Raw genomic sequence first — 22,494 nt, forward strand, 5'->3', positions numbered from 1 at the left:
TTAGCCTTATGTGAAGCAAACTGGCTGTTGGCATTCTCATTGAGGTGCAATTTACAATAAAAAGCCGTCCTCGTGGAGTGCTACAAAAGGACTCTTTAATTAATCGGTTAGCTTCATGCTAAGCTAACTGGCTTCAGGCAGTCTCATTGAGTTGCAATATACAATAAACAGGCGTCCTCGTGGAGGGCTACATAAGGAATCGTTTAATTTGTTGGTTAGTTTAGCCTTAACTTTATGGAAAGCTAACTAACGGCAAGGGCTCGTCCCTGCTGTCAGGAAGATGAGAAGTCATGGGGAGAGCTAGAAAATGATTCAGTTAAATAGCTAGTTCACTTAGCCTTAGCGCTAAGCTAACATGCGGGAGACAGGACCGTAAAGTTGAGGACAAGCATTCACTTGCAGCACTGTTGGGAGAGAAAATCTGAGCGTTAGGAGACGCCTTACACAATCTTTTCTGATATTATATGGACAAAAGTCTTGGGACACCAAAGCACACCTACAGGTGTGGCTTGTGTCTGAATCATTTTGTCCATGTCGCGTAAGCACTACGTTACCTTGATGATTCTCCTCCAGCGTGAAATAATGGCGAGGAGTGCGGTGAGACACACCACAACCACGCCGGCAATGATGGGCATCAGTGGAAACTTGATGGTCTTTTCTACGCACAACAACAAAGTCAGCAACATGGTGGCTCAACAGTCGGTTGTGGACCTCAAGGACTCACCTGTGACGGTAACCAGGAAGTCCTTGCTCATGATTCCGTGACCGGGCGAGTCGACCGCGCAACGGTAGACGCCCTCATGCTTCGACTTCTCCGCCCTGTCGGTAGACAGCCGGCTCATGAAGCCGTCGGCGCTGAGGGTGAAGCCCCCCGCGAGGATGTCGATAGCACTGCCGTTGAGGGTCCACCGCACCGAGGAGACGGGCGGGTTGGCGAAGATGTCGCAGCTCAGGACTAGCGGCGAGGTATCCTCCACCCATACGTCCTCGGATCCCGACAATACGGGAGGATCTGAGGAGGGTAACACTCAGATGATTTGTTAAACAGCACTCGGAGGATCCAATCATCGGAACTAAAGGAAAGACCGGAAGGACAAGATTCAAAGAAGTTGGGGAAAAAGTTCTAGAACAATTTCAAACCAGCGCAGATCCCACACTCATCAAGTTATTTGGACGTGCACTTAATGGAATCAACGAATACTCCGAATAATGAAGAAAGTCGCTTGAAGAGCCTGCACGAGAATTGTGAACTCACCAAGTCTCTTGGTCGCAATTCTAAGCAAGTGTCGAGTCTAAGCTCATTAAGTAATTTGGAGGTGGCAGCACGCAAAAAGTCGAGCAATACTCGGAGTGGAGAGAAAGACAGAAGGAGAATTGTAGTTTTACGAAAGTCGTTCATGGACCTTTTGAAACTTGATTAGATTCACAGATCATCCATTTAGTTGGATGTGGCATCACTTATGGGGTCAAGCAATTTTCAGAAGAACGGGGAAACATCAAGAATTTTCGATCAACGGAGAACTGGTGAGGGTATAAAATGAGACATCTGACGCTGTGTTTCATACCGTATGGAAACACAATATGACTGTTTTTGTATTAGCAGAGTAACTAGAGCGCCATGTTATTGTGATATTTTTCGGATGATAGTATCATGGAATCAATAGAAAAAGAAATCTTAAAAAAAAAAAATAATAATTCTAAATTTATGATATCAATAAGCAATATCGTCATTCCAATAGTATCACGATACATGACGATATTTCAGTATGTTTAGGTGCAATTCATGTGTGCATCACGACTGCAACGTAAATTATAAAACGGGTATATTTTGGTTTGTAACACCCATGACCGCCACCTACAGGACTGGGGTAAAACTGTCTGTTTTTTTTTCTCAATCCAATTCATTTTATGGACAAATTTCGGCTTGTCTGGCCTTGGCAGAGGTCAACACTAGCGCTTACACGTGACGTTGAGCGTGACAGAGGCCTCAATGCTGGCGTTGCTGCCCAGGCGGCAGGTGAAGGTGGCGCCGTTGTCCTGGTGGATAACTGGCGTGATGCACACACTGCTTTGTCCCTCGCGGTTTCCCTGGCGGAGAGCCACCCTCGCGCCGTTCCTCAGCCACACCAGCTCTGCTCCGTCATCCTCCGATCGGTTGCTGAAACACACCAGCGACACGGTTCTGTCCAGCTGGGTCAGGATGACCCCATCGCCGTCCACGTCGGGCGTCGCCTTGATGGTGACGCCTTGGGATGAAGATTAGTTTAGCGGAAAAATGTTAATTTGGTCAGTCAAATTCAAATCAAACTGAGCAAAACTAGATTACGTTTCAATAAAGATTCACATTTTGGGGAGGAGCTAAATTCATTTTTGAGTGATTGGACAGCAAGTACTTTTGTTTTTGTAGAAATGGAATTTATCTCTTGTTTTGTTTTGATTTAGCTTTAATGACTAAAACTGAAAACAAAAATTGTCAATAAAATGAAAGTAAAAACGAAAAAAGCCATCAAAGAAACGAAAAGTAACTGCATGGATGAAAATAATAATGTCGAAAAAATGTCCTTTTCATCTTTGTCAATTTTTATCATTACATGAGCTTTCGGGTTGATTTTAAATGTATTTATTTCCGTATATGAGCAGAAGATGGAAGATCAAACAGTTGTTTGGCAATTGATAAGATTAAAAAATATGTAACTTTTTTTTTTTTAATAAAATCTTGCACTCAACAAATGAAAAAGTCAAAATGAAATAAAAATGAACAACAATGAAAAAAATCCCAAAGTATAATAACGCCGAATGTAAGTGACAAACGGTGCTCAAAAGCACAACCTTGTGCAATTTGGCCTTGGCCGAGGTTAGAGCGACTGCGTGACGCACAGTGCGGGTTTCTCAGCATTCACAAGAACTGTGTGTGTGCGTGTGTGTGTAACACTTACACAACGTCTGCGACACGCACAGCGCTAACACAAGGAAACAGTAGGATGCCATTTTATTCCTTCCTGGTAAGAAAGTGAGAGAAAATAGTTTAGGATGAATCATGCGCTCTTTCTGGTGTCCTTTTGTTGATGTAAAAAGAAAAAAAAAAAGAAAAGAAAGTGGAGTGCTATTTACACTTTTTAAAGCAGTAAAAATGAAAAGCAACAAGACTAGTCAGCAGCGTTGCACAAAGCTGACGCCGTCGCTCACCCAAGTGCGTCCGTCCGCGCCAAGATCTGCGACACGACGATATAACAGCTCACGACGAAAGACGCTGGAACGGCTGCCGTTCGGCTTTATGACTTCTCCGTGTTTTATCTAATATGTGTGAGTTGCGGGCCTCCTTTTATTGTTGTGTCCTTTTTATTGGTAGCCAGTTCACAACTGTGGGTGTGGACGCAAAAAAAAAAAGGGATTGCCGTGCCAGCGGCTTAAAAAAAAAAAAAAAAAAAAAAGACATGAAACACACGCAAGAATAGTCAGCAGCAATCAAAAGAAAATATTAACGTGACCCATACATCGTAGAATTATGACTCAATCATCTTGCTTTGTCCGGTGGACGTGAACAGCGGCAAGACTAGTCAGAAGCGTTGCGACTTAATCTGATTGCAGCGCAAAACCGTGAAATCAATCTAAAAAATCTCTCTCGAGATCCTTGTCATTTTGCCGCATGGAAGTCGGGCAAATGGCAATCAGATGCCCGTAATGCCGCGACAATGCACGGCACTGTGCGGGCACGCGTGCTTGACATTTGTCAAATGTTTTATGTTCGCAAATTTGGCAACCAGATAAGCATCATCTTGTCCTTTGTGTAATTTGATTCATTTCTTTCCTGCGTCACTGCGGCTCATTCAAAAGATCCGACGCCGAGCAAAGGTCAGGGGTAATTACATACACGTACTCACGCACACGCGGATCAATGCAAAAAGCTCAACGCACTCGGCGCACACGCACACGCATACTGCCAGCGGTGGGCGGTCAAGGCCTAACGCAATCAGGAAATCATGATCACATTCTTCACATTGATGTCATGTTATATTCAAGGGTTGATTTTTTTAATTTATTTTTTTAGGTTAGCATTTTTATCCAATCAGAATTCAGCTCGCTCGTGTTGCCAGGCAGATTTCGTCATGCCAGTAGCACGCACGATATAGAAACAATCGTGCAGGCGTCTGTTCTGTATGAGTCAATGAACTTTCAGACTTGCTAGACAGTCGCGATAGCCAACCAGATCACGAGTTGATACTCACTCGTGAGGGGGCAGCGCTCTGTGGCATCAACACGCCAAAAAGTTAGAACTGGAAACCGTTGAAAAATATATTCTTTTTTTTTTTTAATCCACAATGGCCAAAGGAGGGAAATGTGTGGATTTAATTGCAGAACCACTTGCCAGGACGAACTTCTCCAGAGAACCTCGGTCGTCCTGCTTGCTCTGTGAAAGAAATGATTTTCATGTTGTGAAATGAACGATACAAATAAAGTTGTATTGTATTTTAGAGTTTAAATTCAGATCAATTGTACGTCCATTAATCTTTAAAAATGCACACACCCAAATCAATTGTGTTCTTGCACAGGCCGCACGCACCTTCACGTCTTTTGGACGAGGTCCCCAATGGTCATCAGAGGCAATCCTGAGAGGAGAAATCATCAAATGATCTCCATTGCCAAATGACCGTCCTAATCTTGTTGTTCTCATTTGATATCGTTAAACACTCAACTCGGAGGGGTGACCAACAAAAACGTGTGGGGGCTGTTTGGGCTTGCTCAGGCATTCCTCATCCGATTAGCTGCGAGCTTTACGAGCACGCACTCATTATTAAGGTTTCCTGAAAAAAATCACGGTGACTTGGTATTAGCCAGCATTTCGGCCAGTTCTGACCCCAATGAGCATTTTCTTAGTGATGCCTTCTCCGCCTTCCCTTGAGGAGGAGAGAGAGAGAGGGGGGGGGATATGTGGGATGGGGGCCTCCCTCCTGGCCTACCGTCAATAAATGATACTTTTGTGGCTTCAGTCCCATTTTTTGCTCTTGGTGACTACCATGGACAAACCATCTCCCAAGACTCAAGCCAGAGACCCACGGGTGGGCCTTCAGACCCCAGCCGGGGGGGTCACCCAAGTGGGGATGGGTGCCAAACTTTTGGGGTGTCGTTGGCTGCCTCTGGTCTACAGGGAGGAACTCATTGAGGTGCTGAGGCTCACGGGGCCGCTGGTAAGTCAAGCGATGACATTTGATTTTTGGTGTATTATTGTATTTTATATTCATATATATATATATATATATATATATATATATAATATATATATATATATATATATATATATATTTTATATATATTTATACATATATATATATATATATATATATTTTATATATAAAAAAAATATTTTTATATATATATATAAATCAGTAAAATACAAAAAAAACATTTTTGCTGATATAGAAATGTTGTTGCGTTATATTCTTTTGGCAAAATGTTATTATTCAAAGTAAGATACTATAATTACTTGCAGCTCATCAGCAAATCCTAACAAAATCTTAAAATTAAAATGTTGATGTTCACGTCAGTATGTTAAGAATAATGCAAGAAAATTCAATACAGTGTAAGGTCACATGAATAAAAAAAAAAAAAAAACATTGTAGTATACGGGTATTAATTATACTTTATAGTCGATTTTTGTGATTTAATAATAACAGTAAACATGCAGTGGAAGGTCCAAATTAAAAAAATGAGGTGCCATAAATGACAATGACACTCGTGTTGTAACGGATCAGGCTCGTCTATACATTTTGCTTAAATGAATGAAATTCAATTGATTTGAAATTTAATTATATAATTACCCAACCTGACCCGTCCCATTTTTTTTTCTTCTTTCAATGTATCATCATCACTAATTTCATTTATTCCATCCACGCATCCATTAGCCGAGCCGCTTCTCCTCACAAAGGACGCGGGCGTGCTGGAGCCTATCCAGTTGTCTTGGATGCACACCCTGAACTTGTTGCCGGCCAATCGCACGGCACGCAAACACAAACAACCATCCGTTGTCACAAACACACCTGGGGACAATTGAGAATATTCAATTAGCCGACCAGGCATGTTTTGGGGAATATGCGAGGAAACTGGAATACCTGGAAAAAAAAAACACGCGGGAAGGCCGGAATCAAAGCCTCCGCACTAGCTAGCCAATGAAGCCTTGTATGACCTGTGCCTTATTTTTTCTTCTTTTATGGAATCAGTTATGCTTGTTAGATTTTCTTCTAGGGATCATTAAACAAAAAAAAAAACTGGAGCAGAATCATCCGAAAAATGATCTAATTTAAGCACCCGTTTGTTTTTCTCCAGCTGCTGTTTCACATCCTGAATTTCCTGCTGCCTCTCGTCATCTCAATCTTCTGCGGTCACATCGGCAATGCCGAGCTGGCCGGATACGCGCTGGCATCAGCGGTAGGATTTGGGATTATTACTTAGCATTGAGCGTAATCATTGATGAGTCCAAATTTTTAAGATGAGATTCAATTCCGGAATTTGTGCACACGGTGGGGCCGCTGTTCACACACACACCCCTCCCTTGCTCAGCTCGTGAAAATCCCGAAAAGGATTGACAGTCTGCTTACAAGAATTTGGGTCACGTGACGAGCGCTGCTTAGCGGACTGAATGTCTGTCAGGCAAGCTAATGTAATCGAATAACGAATGCTAATGCCTGTCTCTCAGCATTCACTTACCACGACCATACAGAAGAGTTAGTGTGAATCACTCTTTCATCATTATCTATTTTTATCATACAAAAGTTTGTTTCTCAGTATTTTCTTTTTCCAACAAATTAGTGTTTGTGTGAATGCTTGCTTCTCAGCATTTACTCTTTTTTTTGAAAGCACAAGAGTGTAAAAGCTTTTCACAAAATGTCATTATCAATATCGTTTTTATGAATGCATAAAAGAAGTGAAGACTGTTTCTCAGCATTCTTATTTTTCAGAAACACTCGGATTAATTTGAACGACTGCGTCCCCGCATTCGCCCTTCTCGGATACATTAGCGTGAGAATCTCTTTTGCAGCTTTCACGGTTTTTTTTTTTTGTTTCAGTAAATGATTGTCTTTCAGCATTCGTTTTTATTTTAGAGCACAGTGGTGTTAATGTGAAAACATCTGGCGCATTTGAATTCATTTAATTTTAATTTAATTTTTTTATTTATTTAATATATTTAATTTAATTTTCATTCAAATGCTGTTGCGTCTCAGCATTGACAAAAAAAGTGATTGGCGACTCAGCAATGCTGAGATACAAAATCAATTTGTGTCTTCATTGATTTAATTTTTGACTTTTTTTTTTCATTCAGATTAGACGCAATCCGTTTGCCGTATCTCATCATGCACACAATACAAATCATAAGCATCGATATGTAATTCCCAAAAATCTTTTGGGCGTGTTTTTGAATGCTTGACACTCAGCACTGGTTTCTCGTCCCCCCCGCCCCTCAGACCATCAACGTGAGCTCCATGGTGATCGTGCAGGGCCTCACCATGGCTTGTGATACGCTCATCTCTCAGGTGAGGTCACGTCCTGTGTTTTGGGACTCCCCGTATTGACGCTGTGCTCGCTCGCAGACGTACGGAAGCAAGAACCTGAAACGCGTGGGCGTCATCCTGCAGAGGAGTTCGCTCATCCTGCTGCTCTTCTGCTTGCCCTGCTGGGCCGTGCTCATCAACGCTCACCACCTGCTGCTCCTCATGCACCAGGACCAACAGGTTGCCAGGTGACCAATGCATTCACGCATTTCATCGCCAAGCTATTAGCAATTTCACGTAGCATTTTTTTTTTTACTTCCACGTCATACAAATATATCATACGTGTTGACCAAGCGGAAGAGAACGCTGTTTTTTTTTTTTTTTCGGAAATCTAGCCCACTTTGAATGTTTTAATCAGGCCACTAATAATCACCGCCATGAACCAAATCTCATTAACCTCTTTTGCTCCCAGGATCGCCCAGCTCTACATGACGGCCTTCATCCCGGCCGTCCCAGTAAGTTTTTTTTTTTTTTTTTTAAACAACACATCTGAGTCCTATCTCCCAGCTGATCATTTAATTGCTTGATTTATTTATTTTTTAATTAATTTTTTTAAATCCAGTACTAAAACACAATTGAAATAAAACATCAGGAGTTTGCAGGAAAGCAGAAAACCAATCGGACCATTTCCACGAACCATGAAACTGCTCAGGAACGGAATTTTACGTGATGTTCATGCACTCGCTGCGGTTAGCGCAAGTCAAACTTTAATAAGTATTTCCTGCTCCGCTTCTCGGAAAACAGTTTTAAACCAAGCCGATGCGCAAAGTGGATTTGCTGGAGGGAAACTGCCTCCAAAAAACAACAACAAAAAAAAAAGTCCACACAAACTCTGAATTGAAACCATCACGTGTACGAGCAAATGTGTGTCGCATGACATGGCACATACAATTCAGTGTTACCGAGCTAATGCTAATGCTAATGCTAACACACAATACAAAATGCCGTAGACAAGCTAGCACAAATGTTGCGGTCATTATAAAACCTCGGAACCGGGCCAGTGAGGACTTGATTCTTGTTTTTTTTTACTTTTTTTCTGTGATTTGACTGTTTTTTTTGTTGTTGTTGTTTTTTTTTGTGCACGCAGGCCATGTTCATGCATCAGCTGCAAGTGGCCTACCTACAAAACCAGGTAAGTCCTGCTATAAAAGCATAAATTAAATATCTGAATAGAAAAAAATTGAATAGTTGTGAAATATCAATAGGAATATTTATATATTACAAAACAATAATTATTATTTTTATTCATAATCATTATATATGAACAATTTTTTTTATTCTGGCCTGTCGTCACTGATTGGCTGGGAGAAATCACATCATCGTGATTTTAAGAACGTAAATAAATGTGTTTTTGAGCATCTCCCTGGAGAGACGTTGAGAAAGCGAGCAAGATGCTGTCACTTTGTGCTCAGCTTTTCTCCGATGGAAGGGCTGATGTCATGTCTTGTCTACGATGTTTACTCGTGTACTAATTAATGGAGCTAAATGAGATCTTGAGGCCGATGGCAGCACTCCCGCCTGTGCTGATTCGATTTCGTTGAGGTCCTGCACCTTTTGGCCGTGTGCGTTCTATCATAGCTACTTGGCTTTCCAGATGCGGCTTCTTACCCGCATGCGCTTAATAAAGTTGTGATTAGGACCGTCTGCCCGTGTACCCGGCACTTGCCTGTTTTTTTTTCAATCTTAATTTCAGTTATTTCGTACGTTTTCGTTCAGTATAACAAATGCAGTGAAAGAAACAATCCTGTTGCCATGACTATATTATACCGCCCCCTAGTGGCCAAGGCAGGCACACCAGTAGAAGCAACAGAATGAATTGGATTGTAGCATGAAATCTCGAGTTCTTACTGTTTTTATGCAGCCCAATATTTTACAGAGCAATTTGTTCTCATTAAAACTGAAAAATCCAATATTATCGTTGTACATTTTTCCTGCGCTAGGGCATCATCATGCCTCAGATGTACACGGCGGCGCTGGCCAATCTTCTCAATTTGGGGGCCAACTACGTCTTGATCGTCAGCCTCCAGCTGGGCGTTGTGTGAGTGTGTTATCTGGACTTTGAGCATAAAATATGAGATTGATATCTCATTTTTTTTACTGACTGACTGCTTGTGTGTAGCGGGTCGGCGGTGGCCAACAGCCTGGCTCAAGTGGCCGTCTGCCTGATGCTCTATTCCTACATTCGATGGAAAAAGCTCCACGTGCCCACGTGGGGAGGTGAGGCCTTCGCCGTGACTCGACGCTCATTTCGCTAAAATAAGCTAAGCTAAGATAAGCTAAGTGTGTTCACTCTGGGCAGGCTGGTCCAGCGAGTGTCTGCAGGACTGGGGCTCCTTCGTCAAGTTGGCGGTGCCCAGCACCTTCATGGTGTGCTTTGAGTGGTGGATTTGGGAGATTGGAGGTTTCCTCGCTGGTCTGTTTGCTCGTTTTTTTTTTTTTTTTTTTCATTTTTGATCCTGAGACTGCACAAGAAATAAGTCTGACATTTTGGGTGAACTTTCTGTTGCCAGGTGTTCTGGGCGAGGTGGATCTTGCGTCCCAACATATTATGGTGGAAATATCAGCCATTACGTACATGGTAACTTCCTTCCTTCTTTCCTCAACGTGTCAGCCCCAGGTCATGCTAATAAATCCCGCTGGGGTCTTTGCAGTTTCCGCTTGGCATCCACACAGCAGCCTGCGTTCGTGTGGGCAACGCCCTTGGAGCAGGAGACACCACACGAGCCATACGCTCATGTAAAGTGGCCCTGGTTCTATCAGGTGTGAACACAATCAAGTCCGGATAAGATCCAGATTGAATATTATTTTTTTATTGTTTCAAAATGAAGTGAAACGCACCGGAATACTTAGTCCGCCATCATAATCTGATTTGAATGAAATTTTACGATCCTTACTTAGACTTAGAAAACGTGTCAAACCAGATTTAATCTAGATCTGATTCAGATCAGTGCTTGTGATGCTTATAAGAAAATAAATGAAAAATGAATAAAGATTTCATTTTTTACTGCTTTTTTTTTTAAATCATAGGGTAGGATCAGAAGCTGTCAACAATCCAGATTCAAGCCAGATCTGATTCAGATTTTTACAAGAGGCATTGCGCATGAAAATGAACCCAAAAATGTTTATCCATTGAAATAAAATTGCTACAACATCATTTAGGTTTTGTGCTATCCCGAGTGCTATTTGTCTTCAGCGTTGGAAGCTCGTGTGTTTTCAAACCAGGTTGAACTCAGAACTGATCTTGTTTTTTTTTTTCTAAAAATTATTTATGAATGTTTTTGTCATTGAATATAATCCAAGTTGAATTGACATTAAATATGCGCGTCTTCAAATAAAGTGTAGTCCAGATCTGATCCAGATTGTCATTTGAAAAACACGACAGGAATGCTGGCCGTGCTCCAGGGCACCGTCATCGTCAGCTTCAAATCCGTCTTGGGCTACGTGTTCACGTCAGACGAGTGAGTTTTCCCGCATCATTCCCAAATATCCAAAATTGCGCATCCCGCTACAGACGACCATCGTCTCATTTTCTTTTTTTCTTTTTTCAGAAACATAGCTGCCATGGTCTCAGAGAACCTCACCATCTACACCTTCCTCCAGTTTTTTGACTCACTCCTGGTACGTTTTGGGAAAGTTTCAACAATATGCTTTTGCTTACTTGTTGCTAGGCAAACTTCATGGGGCAAAATCAAACATGCCCCAAAGGCCGCTGACAAACTAAACAAACGTATTCACGTATTGGCCATATGAGACATTTTTCTTCACACGTGATATTATTTTGATTGCATCACTATTCTGTATTGAATATAACTCACCGTTCCGCTGTGGTTTAGTGCGTCTGCTCGGGAATTCTGGTTGGCTGTGGAATGCAGAAAATCGCCGCCGTGTCCAACTTGGTGAGCTACTACTGCATCGGACTGCCGATAGGAGTCGCTCTCATGTTTTCCGCCCACCTCAGAATATTCGGTACAATGTTCATCTTCTCACTAAAAAAAAAAAAAAAAAAAAATTAAGATTTTGACCCAATTTGATGGAATTTATATTGCATATATTTCATCACCAGGCTTGTGGCTCGGTCTCCTGACGTGTGTATGTCTTGAGGCGTGTTTCTTCCTTGTTCTCATTTTCAAGCTTAACTGGAAAAAAGTCACCAAGGAGGTATGTCCAAAAGATTGTCAGAAGAATCCTGTTAAAAAAAAACATTCATATATAAATTATGAAGAAATTCCCTGCATCAATACAATCGTGGTCGTGGGAAAACGACAAACGCAGTAAAAAAATGTAAGCCACGACCTGATTTTGATGATCTTCCCTTCAGGCTGAACAGCGAGCCGGGAAGAAAGTTCTGGAGACGTCCAAGAACGGCGCGGGAAATGAAACGATGCCGTGCGACCACTCGGTGAGTGGACGCATATGTGGAGCTGTGCGGCGTGATGGGGGGGTGTGGTCAAATTCTGGCTGGCGTGTTGCAGGTGGACAGCCTTGAAGCTGCCAGAAATTGGGATCGGGAGGCCAAGGACACACCGGTGACGCGGCTCTCCACCACGCAACTCATCTTGCGGAGAGGCTTTGCCCTCGGGGCGGCCGTCATTACACTCGCGGCCGGCGTCGCCGTGCACCTCACCATTCCCGTTCCGGAAATTCTGACGTCTAGCTCTGCGAACTTTACTGAAATCTGGTCAAATGTGTCCATGACCACGCCCACAGCTTGGACGGAACAGACCTCCTTGCACCTGTGAATATATATATTTTTTTTTTTAAATATTAAATTAAGCGGTTGCCCACTAACCATTACAGACTAAACTACTGTCGTTTTTTTTTTTTGTTTTTACCTTGCTAAGCCATGCTGAATGTACCTTGCTTGGTCACTTGTTGCTATGCAGATTTTATGGGGCACAATCCTACAAGCCGAATGAAATGTGTATCCAGATCCTTTCATTGTGTTCCAAAATGATTGTTCTGTATTCAATATAAAATATGAAAATAACTTTCTGGTCATGTCACGTTTGCTTGGTGACTCGGCATATTTAATGGGGCTCAATTAAATGTATAGAGCGCCCCCTAGGTCCATCAGGAGTAAAGCCTCACGAGTTTCCGCCCCAAATGACATCGAAAGTTGGCCATGAGGTTGGACTCATCCTATTTTTGGGTCATGTTTATCACACCGTCATCTGGAACGGTTGCCACAAGTTGTGTAAGACATTACACAGAGCCTCGCTTTTGTTGATGGCGACACAGCGTGACACTGATTGCCGTCTCCGGAGAGGAAATCTCCAGCAATCTCGACGAGGCGCTTGGACTGACGTCGCAAGTCGTGATGAGCGACGGAAGGAGAAGTGATTCCTGGTGGATTTGGAAAGCGTTCAATAACATCATATGCGCAAATAGGTTTAACACACCCCAATTTTTGGGGGGGGTTTGTTTAATTAAGTGGAGTTTCTTTTTTGCCGTCGTTGAATTTTGGTGAAAACAAAACCATAACAAAGTAAAAAACAAAAAAAAACAACAAATTGCTGACTTCAGTCGAAGAATTCATGACAATTCAGCATTACTTATTCTGTCATATGTGAGTATGCAGGATTAAAATGTTGATTCTTCACACATGACTTCTGGAAATAGCAAAACACGGCACATTTAAATAACATTTTTCAAATGTGTCGTGACAAACAGGTGAAGCCCGATAAAAGGCGGCATTTCAAGTTGCTTTCTCCGACAGTGAAACAGAATATGGCGCGGCGGCCATTTTGGCACGGCGGCCATTTTGGCACACCATCAATCCGACTGAAGCGTGACCAACCACCCGCTGACGAACACTCCGGCGCCGAGGATAGCGAGCATGACGAGTGCCGCCAGGCCGCGCCGTAGCGCCAGTTGCCGGAACGACGACGGGGCGCTTCCGTCAGGCTGGGATTGCTCCGAACTTGAAGGATCGGATGCGGGGGTACTCGTTTGCAGCTCACATTCTGGGAAGGGGAGGAGTTTTCACATGTGGTTGCTAGGCCGATTTCAATCAGCGACAATGAAATTTTTTCTTTTTTTTACCTTTATTGTCGATTACAAAAATCTTGTCTTGTTCTCTAACATGGACGCCAGCACGTACCAGCGCCTTCGCACCGAAAGAAAGACACAAAGTTAGAGAAGCTAATTTGAAATGAAGTGGGAGGGATTGGGGTCGGAGGTTAAAATGCAAGGACGGACGAAGACGGATGGCAACGGGGGCCAATATTTTTACGGATAAGGATGAACATGTAAGTACAGAGGGGTGCCCAGGTCGCAGACAGACGGAGGACGTGTTTTGAGAGCAAGGCCCGACTGATTTTGAGCCGACGACGAGAACATTCAGGAAAATCGAATTTTGGCGCGCGTACTCACCTCCACTGTGGCTTTTTTCCAGTTGAGCTTGCACAAATAGACGGTGTAAAAGAAGGCCTGCAGGACCACACAAATCAGGAATCCCGCCCACAATCCTGTGGTAAATGACAACATTCCATAAAACGACTCAATTTCATCCCCAAAATTCAAAACGGTCCTCTCACCGAAGATTCCCAGCTTGATGGGGAACATGAGCGACACTCCGATAGGGAAGCCCACCACGTAATAACCCAACAAGCTGCACACGGCGCCCACTGTTTGCTTCCCGGCGCCTCGAACGATTCCTCCCGTCACGGCCTAGCCCAGATGAAAAAATTAATTAATAAAAAAAAAAAAAAAAAAAACAGCAGACGGATGATGACATCATCGTCGTTCTTACGGCAAAGGAATCTGCCACGTGGCTGGCGCTGTACATCTTTAAAACATTCGCCACCCTTGCCACGATGTCCCTGTGGTGCAAAGAGGAGCGACGTAAACGTACGCAGACCAACGCGAGGACGCGTCCAACGTGAGCAGCTCACTTGTCCGTGGTGAAAATGTAAGCGATGAAGTTGCGGGACACCGCCAGGAAAGTCCCGGTGAAGCACGAGACCACCACTGGATTGGACGGGAAACACAAACGACAAGCTGACGCAAGTTGAACGGGTCGGATTTTTTTGGGGTTGTTGAAGCTGTGCGGGACGCGACGTACGTGCGCACGCGACAGACAACTTGCCACACAGCTTGGCCCGCTCGGTGTTCCCGGCCCCGAGAGCGTTTCCCACACGAACGCTGGCCGCCACGGCAAAGCCCATCGGGAACTGCGGCGAGGATATTTTCCAATGAATCAACACGTGATGTCAGAAGCCACCTCATCGTACCATAAAGACCATGACGGCCAGCTGGTACAGGATGGACTCGGCTCCCAGCTCCACTTCGCTGATCAAACCGGCCAGGAAGCCGGCGATCTCGTAGAGCCACCACTCCAGACACGTCATGAGCATGCTGGGCAGCGCCAGACGCAGGAAGGGACCCCACTCGCGCAAGCTGTCCAGCGACCAACCTGAAAGCGCCTCAAATTCAGTCCAAAAGGGTCAAAGTTGAACGCGATTCATTGACAGAAGAGAGCTCAAGCGTCGCTCGGACGTACCGCCCCACGTGGCTTTGTGAAGACCCCTGGCGTTCATGTACACGAACAAAAACACCATCAAGGAATACTGCGAGATGGCGTTGGCGGCCGCTGATCCACTTTTGTTGAAGAAAAAAAAATGGCGATTCGATATTGTCCCGTTCCGTCACACTTCAAGGGATGAATGTTGAGCGAATGTTTGAGCTTCATGCCGACTTTGCCCCCACGAAGACGGCTTTGACCCAAAATGGCCGCCTTTCTTTGTCTTTTCTGACTTTTTTTTCCTCAAATTGACATGTCTACCAAACTTCACGTTTGTTGTCGGTCAAACTGACTCAGGTGGATGAAATCTCCAAAAAGTGTTTCATGGGGAGTCATCAAACTTCCCTGAGTGAAACTATCCGCGTATTCATTTATAAATCATTGACTAGAACAACTCACGTGTCTTTGAAGCATGCAAGCATGTACTCACGCCACCCCGAGATCCAGAAACACGAGGAAGACGTAGTTGATGATTGCGTTGAAAACGTTGCCGGCGGCTGCCGATATCACCTGAGGCCACATGATGCCCTGCCGCAGATCGCAAGCATTGATTGATCGATCGATTGCCCGGGCGCATAAAAGGCCCAGCAGTACATGGCACGGTGACGTGATGACTCGGACCTGATTCTGAAGATACCTCCCCTGCAGCTGGTACATGAAGGCAGCCTGCGAAGACACATCATCGCCATGAAAAAGGTTCATTTGCGGAGCACAAAAGCATCTTTTCAAGGAAGCACTCACGGGTAATGCCGGCATGAAGATGTTCACGTAGAGCTGAGAGAGCCTTTGAGCAGAATAAAGCAGGATAGTAAAAAACACAGACAAAAGTCAAGCATGATTGCAAAATGTTGAGAGTTGACAAATGAAAGCCTCTATTGATAAATATCGTTGAGGATTTGCATTATTTTTTTTCTGGGAAGAAAAATGTATTTACAATATTTGTGCAGCAAAAATTAGTAAATTCAGTAATAATAAAGTGGGCAAAATTAATTAGCGTCTCATTTTTTAAAAATTCAAATTTTATTTAAACTATTTAAAATATTAGCTTAAACAATTTATCAAAAAAAAAAAAAAAAAGAGTAAAAATATTTATTTATAACAGCAATAAAAATGGAAAAAAATAGAAGTAAAAATAAAAATAACATTCGATGTAAAATAATAATCATAAAATGGGAGGAAATTAACATTACCAACACGGCATTTAGCATTCACAAAATAGTCTGTGAATACAGAAAAAAACAACTATCAAAATACAAAATAAATAAAAAAAACTAACCACCTTGACATTAGTATTCATGAATAAGATTAAAATAAATTAAAATAATTTTAAATTAAATGTAATTATGAATAAATAAATAAATACAATAAATGAGCATCAAAATGCAGCAGTGTGCACAAAATTCACCTGGCGACGTGGGCGCTCTGGCCGACAGCCAGCAGGAGCGGCTGCGTGTTGAGGAGGACGGCCCAGCAGGGTAAGCAGGCCAGCAGCAAAATGAGCACGCCCCTCTGCAGGATCACGCCCACCAGCTTCAGGTTGCCGCTGCCGTACGTCTGCCAGCGGCACAGCGGAAAACACAAAAGGCGCCCCACGCAAATGAGCACGAAATGCAATTTCATCGCACAGTGGCGTGTCGGGGTGCTCTAAAGTCTAAATCAAAAGAATACCTGAGATATGAGCGTATCGCATGCTGACGCCAGGCCGCTGCCGATGGAAATACCCGAAACGTTTATCACCTGAAGCAAAATGCCGGCGTGAGATCATCGCGTGCGATTGGGCAAAAAGACATCTTACCGCTATCGCTAACGCCACGCCAGCCAATTCGGTTTTGCCCAGGTGGCCGCAGAACACCAGGCTGACGAAGCCGATCAGGAAGCTCATCATCTGAGAAATGAAAAAATATTTGATTTTTTAAACGTAAACATTTAGGGATTTTTATTTTTCAATATATTGCAAAACGCTAGCACAAACGCTAATGCTAAGATTAGCATCGAACATCGGGCCTTATGCATTCTTCAGTCAATTCAAGCCGTTCATTTAAAACGTCCATTTTGACAAATTCTGTGACAGCATTCAGGAAGGAAAAAAAAAAAAAGGCTGCCACACGCCGCTTCAACAGACTCACCACCGGGCCGGCCAGCTTCAACAAGAGCAGCATTTCCTTCTTGTACTCATCGGGCAGCCGCAGCGTGAAGCGCGTCATGGCGCAGCGGCCCGCCGAGACCCGTCGACGCCGACGCCAAAAGCTGAAATGAACGTGACACGCCAGGACAATTAGACGGCACGCTGGCCTCCAATCCATAACCAATTACCCGGATGCTAATCAATAACCAGGGAAGAATGTCAACTGCAGACAAAATTTTTTTTTTTTTTCAAGGCTGTGAGGAAAGGTGACTGATTCACCACAAAAAAAGACAGACTCACTCACGTCCACGTGACAGGAAGTTGCTGGTTTGGACTTACTGACCTCATCATCAGCAAAAATATGGGTTGAAACACTTGATTAAAATCTGTTCAGAAACTGCGCTTCAACTATTTGAAGCGGCCATCGGCGAAGAACATCATCTTTGACCGCAGCCATGGGCTAAACAATGTGGCGCCAGTACTGTGCTATCCTAAAACAGGAACAGGCTTAAAATAATTGTCAGACAGAAGGTCTTGGCTCAAACTCGGTAAAAGAAAGAAACTTGTGACTTTGTACTTGGTCTTTTTTTTTTTTTAGATGGATTTTGTCAGCTCTACCTCATTGCATGGCACGTTTTGAATGCCTTCCCGATCCGCTTGCCCTCCCTCTAGGTGGGGCTCTCGGCCTCATGACAGGAAGTCATGAAAACGAAGTCACCTCACGTGGGCGGCGTCGCCCATCATCGGTGATGCGGCAAAGCCCACCAGGGTCAGCCGTCCCCGTCCCCTCCCCGCTCCTCTTTGCAGCGTACATACGCGCTGTCGTGATGTGACACCGTTCTTTACCACTAGGTGGCGACAGGTTGTGCTGGGGTTTGTTGGGTGGGGTTTGCAGGGGGGGCATCCGTGGGCAAATGAGCGATAATTGCTTTGAGTCAGAGCAGATTTGGTGATGGGAGATAAGGGGGCCGGCGGCATGATTAGGATGATGATGATGATGGCGTTTGGGGGGGGGTCACAGTTGTGTGGCGTAGATAATGGCGGCCATAGCGTCATGAGAGGCGGAGACTAAAACGAGGAGCCAAGATGGAGGAAGGGACGGGTGGCGAAATGGGAGGTGGCGCGCTCGCATGTTGAAAAGCTTTGAGGGTCTTTCGGGAATAATGGTGGGTCCACGTTCCAGCGCCTGCTCCTACTGATAATCGCGATACAGGAGAGGATAACTGCCTAGACGGGTGCGGAGTTGGTCGGAGGGGGAGGGGGTGGACACAAAGGGAGGTGAGGGTGAGGATGAGGATGATGAAGGGTCAGGGGGCTTGCTGTCACCTGCAAACACTTGAGCTGCCTCGGAAGGGGCCGAGCAATTTGGGGTCATTTGCACGTTTATGAGTGCGGGCGGAAAGGGGGGGGGGGGGGGGCAAAGCGCAGCAGGAGAGAACGCTTTAGAAGGGTTGCGGTGATGTCCGTATTTTGTAGCAAAAATAAAGGAGCGATTGCGAGGATGAAAAGTAATCCGGGCTGGTGAGTGTTTGAGCAACATTACAGATAGCGATCACAACCGCAGCCCATCGAGGCAGCGCAGGCGTAATTTGCTCAGATGTGATTGCGCCTTAATTAAGTCCTTGTCTGATGGGCGCATCACGGGAAAAGTGTTCTAATTTCGCTGCTTCTGCCGAAAAAGACGCCGTCGGCTTCCATTTGTCAGCCAGTGACTCATCCGCCCGACGAGGCGCTGGCGTCACGGCCGCCCCCCCCCCCCGCCCGACCGACCGACTCTCCGCCTCCCCCCTGACCGTCGCCTCATGACACACCGTCCTCCGCGTGGCACGATGCTCGGCGTTAATTCCGAGCTTTGTTGACTGAAGAGGCTCATTGACTGTGGCAGCTGCTTGACCTTGCAGAGAGGGCGGGTGGCCCGTTTAGCTCACTTTCATACCATACCCTTCAGGGCGGGAGGGGCTTTTGTTCTGGCTTGAGGCTGCATATACGCTATACCATTTTACAGGTGTCGCACTTGACCTGTTGGTGTCGGCGGTGTGTTTTCAAACTGCTGCAGATTGCCAAAACAAAGCAAGAACATGGAGACGTTTTTCCATTCTCAAACTAGCGATACCGACACAATACAATAGCGCACAAATGCTAAAATGCAATATAAATTTAGCATCCATTCATTCCGTTTCATTTTAGCATCTGGAAAATGCGCTTTGGAACTTTTCCCGACTGTCAAAACAGACCAAGAAGGTAAATGCGTTTGAATTTCAGACGCAGAATGCTAATGCTAACTACAGCGCTAAAATCAATTATTATTTTAGCATCTATCGGATGCATTGTTTTCATCGCATTGCAAATGTAAAAACAAATCAAGATGAAAAAGTAGACCTAGCAACATGAGCTCGTCGCTGTTCTTCTGGTATCTACTGTATATGTGTTTATGTGTTTCAATTTGTGTTCTAATTTCCAGCTAATTTATATTACACCACATGTTGTTACAACTCCATCTGTTGTTAAATGCGCTATATAAATAACATTGTGTTGCATTGTATAAATGTCAAAACAATCCAAGAGAGCGTATCCATTACGGATGATGAATGCTAATGCTAATAACAACGCTAACATCAAACAATTTATAAACCTCGTTGCATTTAATGCCGCCATTTTGTTTCATACACAGGTGTCGTGATTATCTATGAGGGCGGACTGTGTGACTCACACACCCGCATCATTGATAACACTTCACGCCCCGAACCTCTTGAAAACAAGGAGTTCTTTTAATATCACGGACATGTTTCCTTTCTTCTGTTTTTTTTTTTTTTTATGGCCGTCATTGGCTGCCTTTGCAGGATAAGTGGCTGAACTTTCCGATCCCCGCCGGCAACGATGTAATCACATTCACTCTGTCGATCACGTGACGCTGCCTCGCCTTAGTCAATCGTTAGTCAGAACTGCCGTGACAGTTGTCAACAATTCAAAACGGAATTTTTTTTTCCACATGTGAGTCTTGATGTCAAAGGTGTGCATCAGTCACTCGAGTGAGCAGCTTTTTCAAATCACTTTTCTTCTGTGTCCATCCAGCTCAAAAAGCAGCCTAGGAGAGAGATTCTTTTTTTTTTTTTTTAACGATCCCGAAAGTCGGCGGGCATTATCAGGAGAGCGCAGGATGCGCTGGTGATGAATGTACGCGCGTGGCGTAACAAGATAACAGATGACGGGTATTAGCGGCGAGCTAATGAAGGCTTTGAACCCGCCAACACGCGCCAGACCTCGGGGGACGCCGTCCGTCCGTCCGTTCGTCTGCCGAGGCTTGCGCCGCGATTGCTTTTATTGCTGTACGAGCTATTGCAGCCGAAACGGAATGTTTCATCAGGCGGCTCGCGAGGGACGCAACGCAAGCGTCTCGGCTTCAGCGCGACTAATCAGCCAGCGCGAGTCAAGTAAAGCACGAAATTGACTCCAGTGTGGCTTACCGTGTGTGTTTTTAGGGGTGGGGGGGTGGGGGGTAATATTCAGTCTTATAGACATTAATGAGTGAACCTAATGTATGTGTTTTCTATAAGTAATGCATCAGTCAATTTACAATGTAAAGTTTTAAGATATTTTTGATAACGTGTAAGAGAATTTTGAGTTTTTTCCCCACAATTTTGAGTTTGACGAACCTAAAGTAACGCGTTTTTATAGTCACCTATGGGAAGGCATATTTTCGAAAAGGTCATGGCGATTTTGTAATTGGTGCACTGTTTCGTAAATCATAATGCACAGAAATATCAGACGAATGAAATGTGCACTTTTTTGCAAACATCAAAGGCAATTTTGAGTCTTGGTCAAATCGACAATTCAGAACGTAATTCACACGTTTTCAGAATCATCAAACTCAATTTTGGTTTATTTATATGTACTTTTAAGTTCACTGACGACTAAATCTGGGATGTTTATGAAATTGCATAATGTTTGGTTCATTAGAGATTAAATGGGCTTTGATGTTTACGAACTTGCCCAAAGTTTAGAAAATGACGTATTTCGTAAAAGTCTTAAATAGTCTTGGATGTTCATGAAAATTGCTGACTAAATCTTTGATGTTTTCAAAATTGCATGTTGAAATAATTTTGCAACGAAATGGTCTGTGTTGTTTGTAAAAAAAAAAAAAAGTTTTCGAACATCTTTGCGTTACCCAAAACACGTGCTGTACATTCAATTAATCAAAGAGCAAATTGTCTTGATGTTTAGGAAAATTTGTGAATTGAGTTTGATGTTTACAAAACACATTTTGGGTTCGTTAGAGGCTAAACGCCTTTGAAGTTGATGGAAAACAAACATGAAACATAAAAACTGAAATCCTTTTTCAAGTATTGTCCATTTGATGAATGGAAGTCAAAATTGTCTCGACGCTCACAAAAAGACGCACGTTCGGATCGCTGATGACCGTCTTTGACGTTTACGAAACGTGACGATCACAGCTGGATCGTCTTCAACGCGCGTGCGTGTCTGCTTCATATTCCAGTCACAAGGCACGAGTGGCGCGAACATCTCCAAGGCTACCGTTCTCAACGCGCTTTTAATTTGTTTCCACTCACGCCTCGAAGGATCTCTTCAAACGCTTGACGACCGAGGCGACAATGCAGGAAAACATCTGGAAGCTTAAATCATCGGCATGTAAAAAGTGTAATTGGGGATATGATTTAGTGCACGCGTACGTGCGTGCGTGCGTGTGTGTGTATGTATACAGTGTGTGTAATTAAATGCGTAGACCTTCTCTCCGCTATCTCCTCCTCCAGCCAGCGCCGGTGACGCACAAAGCGCAGCACCGCCATGAGTCATCAGGCCGCCAGCATCAGCGCCCCCCCCCCCCTTTCCATCTTCCCTCATCCCGCACGCCCCTCCCTCCATCATCCCTGCATCCATCTGCACATTCCCATGTAGCTTTGTTTCTGCCCTCTTTACCTCTCCAAAGCTCAGCGAGCGGCAAAACGGCGGCGAGCACGATTCGCCACCTGGCATCGCGATATGACTCATGCTGGCCATCTTATCGACACACGCAGTAGGAGTGGAGAGGGGAGTCAGCGCAAAAAAAAAAAAAAAGTAACTTCTCGGCACGAGCGGGATGGGGCGCACTTTGAGCGGATGACTCATAAATGTGCCCCCCCCCCATTGCCAGCGCCCTGCGGAGAGGGTCACGCCCACTGCTGCACTTGAAGATGGGTAGCGGTGGTGGTAAAAAAAACACGAATTGATGGAGGGTTTGGTTTCGGCAAAAGTTGAAGGTTCAGTGGCTCATCGTGTCATCCCGCAACGCACAAAAACGTTTGGTC

The 22,494-nt window shown here is 44.3% G+C and overlaps 3 protein-coding genes across 6 annotated transcripts in view; 1 reads left to right on the forward strand and 2 right to left on the reverse strand.

Moving 5' to 3' along the window:
• Positions 1-73: 73 nt before the first annotated feature.
• Positions 74-12,782, reverse strand: tmigd1 (transmembrane and immunoglobulin domain containing 1). 2 transcript variants are annotated; one of them, XM_088279090.1, is made up of 10 exons: positions 11,838-12,782; positions 11,605-11,730; positions 11,360-11,530; positions 4,526-4,607; positions 4,227-4,408; positions 2,937-2,999; positions 1,962-2,246; positions 725-1,012; positions 555-658; positions 74-404 (listed from the first exon to the last, which is right to left on the reverse strand). In XM_088279090.1, exons 6-10 carry the CDS (start codon positions 2,986-2,988, stop codon positions 393-395), a joined length of 741 nt encoding a protein of 246 aa, XP_088135216.1. In that variant the 5' UTR covers positions 2,989-2,999; positions 4,227-4,408; positions 4,526-4,607; positions 11,360-11,530; positions 11,605-11,730; positions 11,838-12,782; the 3' UTR covers positions 74-392. The 2 variants fall into 2 exon arrangements, with proteins under 2 accessions (XP_088135216.1, XP_088135217.1); XM_088279091.1 differs by lacking the exons at positions 4,227-4,408; positions 4,526-4,607; positions 11,360-11,530; positions 11,605-11,730; positions 11,838-12,782 and adding an exon at positions 3,187-4,219.
• slc47a1 (solute carrier family 47 member 1) lies at positions 4,832-12,525 on the forward strand. The gene is made up of 17 exons (XM_088279081.1): positions 4,832-5,186; positions 6,322-6,423; positions 7,458-7,526; positions 7,584-7,732; positions 7,957-7,999; positions 8,632-8,676; positions 9,485-9,582; positions 9,664-9,761; positions 9,844-9,957; positions 10,055-10,122; positions 10,196-10,304; positions 10,927-11,002; positions 11,093-11,162; positions 11,378-11,510; positions 11,608-11,702; positions 11,863-11,943; positions 12,017-12,525. Exons 1-17 carry the CDS (start codon positions 4,968-4,970, stop codon positions 12,281-12,283), a joined length of 1,836 nt encoding a protein of 611 aa, XP_088135207.1. The 5' UTR covers positions 4,832-4,967; the 3' UTR covers positions 12,284-12,525.
• Positions 12,783-12,929: 147 nt separating the features above from the next.
• Positions 12,930-22,494, reverse strand: part of LOC148320480 (multidrug and toxin extrusion protein 1-like) — a 30,164-nt gene continuing 20,599 nt past the window's right edge. The window contains exons 1-17 of one of the 3 annotated variants that reach the window (XM_088279083.1): positions 22,127-22,238; positions 17,193-17,313; positions 16,862-16,963; positions 16,735-16,803; positions 16,472-16,620; positions 15,808-15,850; positions 15,688-15,732; positions 15,497-15,594; positions 15,046-15,143; positions 14,777-14,958; positions 14,608-14,716; positions 14,438-14,513; positions 14,296-14,365; positions 14,081-14,213; positions 13,917-14,011; positions 13,587-13,650; positions 12,930-13,507 (exon numbers count right to left, since the gene is read on the reverse strand). In XM_088279083.1, the coding sequence (XP_088135209.1) occupies positions 13,317-13,507; positions 13,587-13,650; positions 13,917-14,011; positions 14,081-14,213; positions 14,296-14,365; positions 14,438-14,513; positions 14,608-14,716; positions 14,777-14,958; positions 15,046-15,143; positions 15,497-15,594; positions 15,688-15,732; positions 15,808-15,850; positions 16,472-16,620; positions 16,735-16,803; positions 16,862-16,963; positions 17,193-17,270 (1,602 nt within the window). In that variant the 5' untranslated portion in view covers positions 17,271-17,313; positions 22,127-22,238 and the 3' untranslated portion in view covers positions 12,930-13,316. Of the gene's footprint in view, positions 13,508-13,586; positions 13,651-13,916; positions 14,012-14,080; positions 14,214-14,295; positions 14,366-14,437; positions 14,514-14,607; positions 14,717-14,776; positions 14,959-15,045; positions 15,144-15,496; positions 15,595-15,687; positions 15,733-15,807; positions 15,851-16,471; positions 16,621-16,734; positions 16,804-16,861; positions 16,964-17,192; positions 17,314-21,934; positions 22,006-22,126; positions 22,239-22,494 lie in introns of those variants that run through there. The other 2 variants (XM_088279082.1, XM_088279084.1) reach the window with 2 other exon arrangements.

Source organism: Idiotropiscis lumnitzeri, chromosome 17, assembly GCF_059441095.1.
Source record: "Idiotropiscis lumnitzeri isolate Australia: NSW breed Sydney's pygmy pipehorse chromosome 17, RoL_Ilum_1.0, whole genome shotgun sequence".
Taxonomy (NCBI): domain Eukaryota; kingdom Metazoa; phylum Chordata; class Actinopteri; order Syngnathiformes; family Syngnathidae; genus Idiotropiscis; species Idiotropiscis lumnitzeri.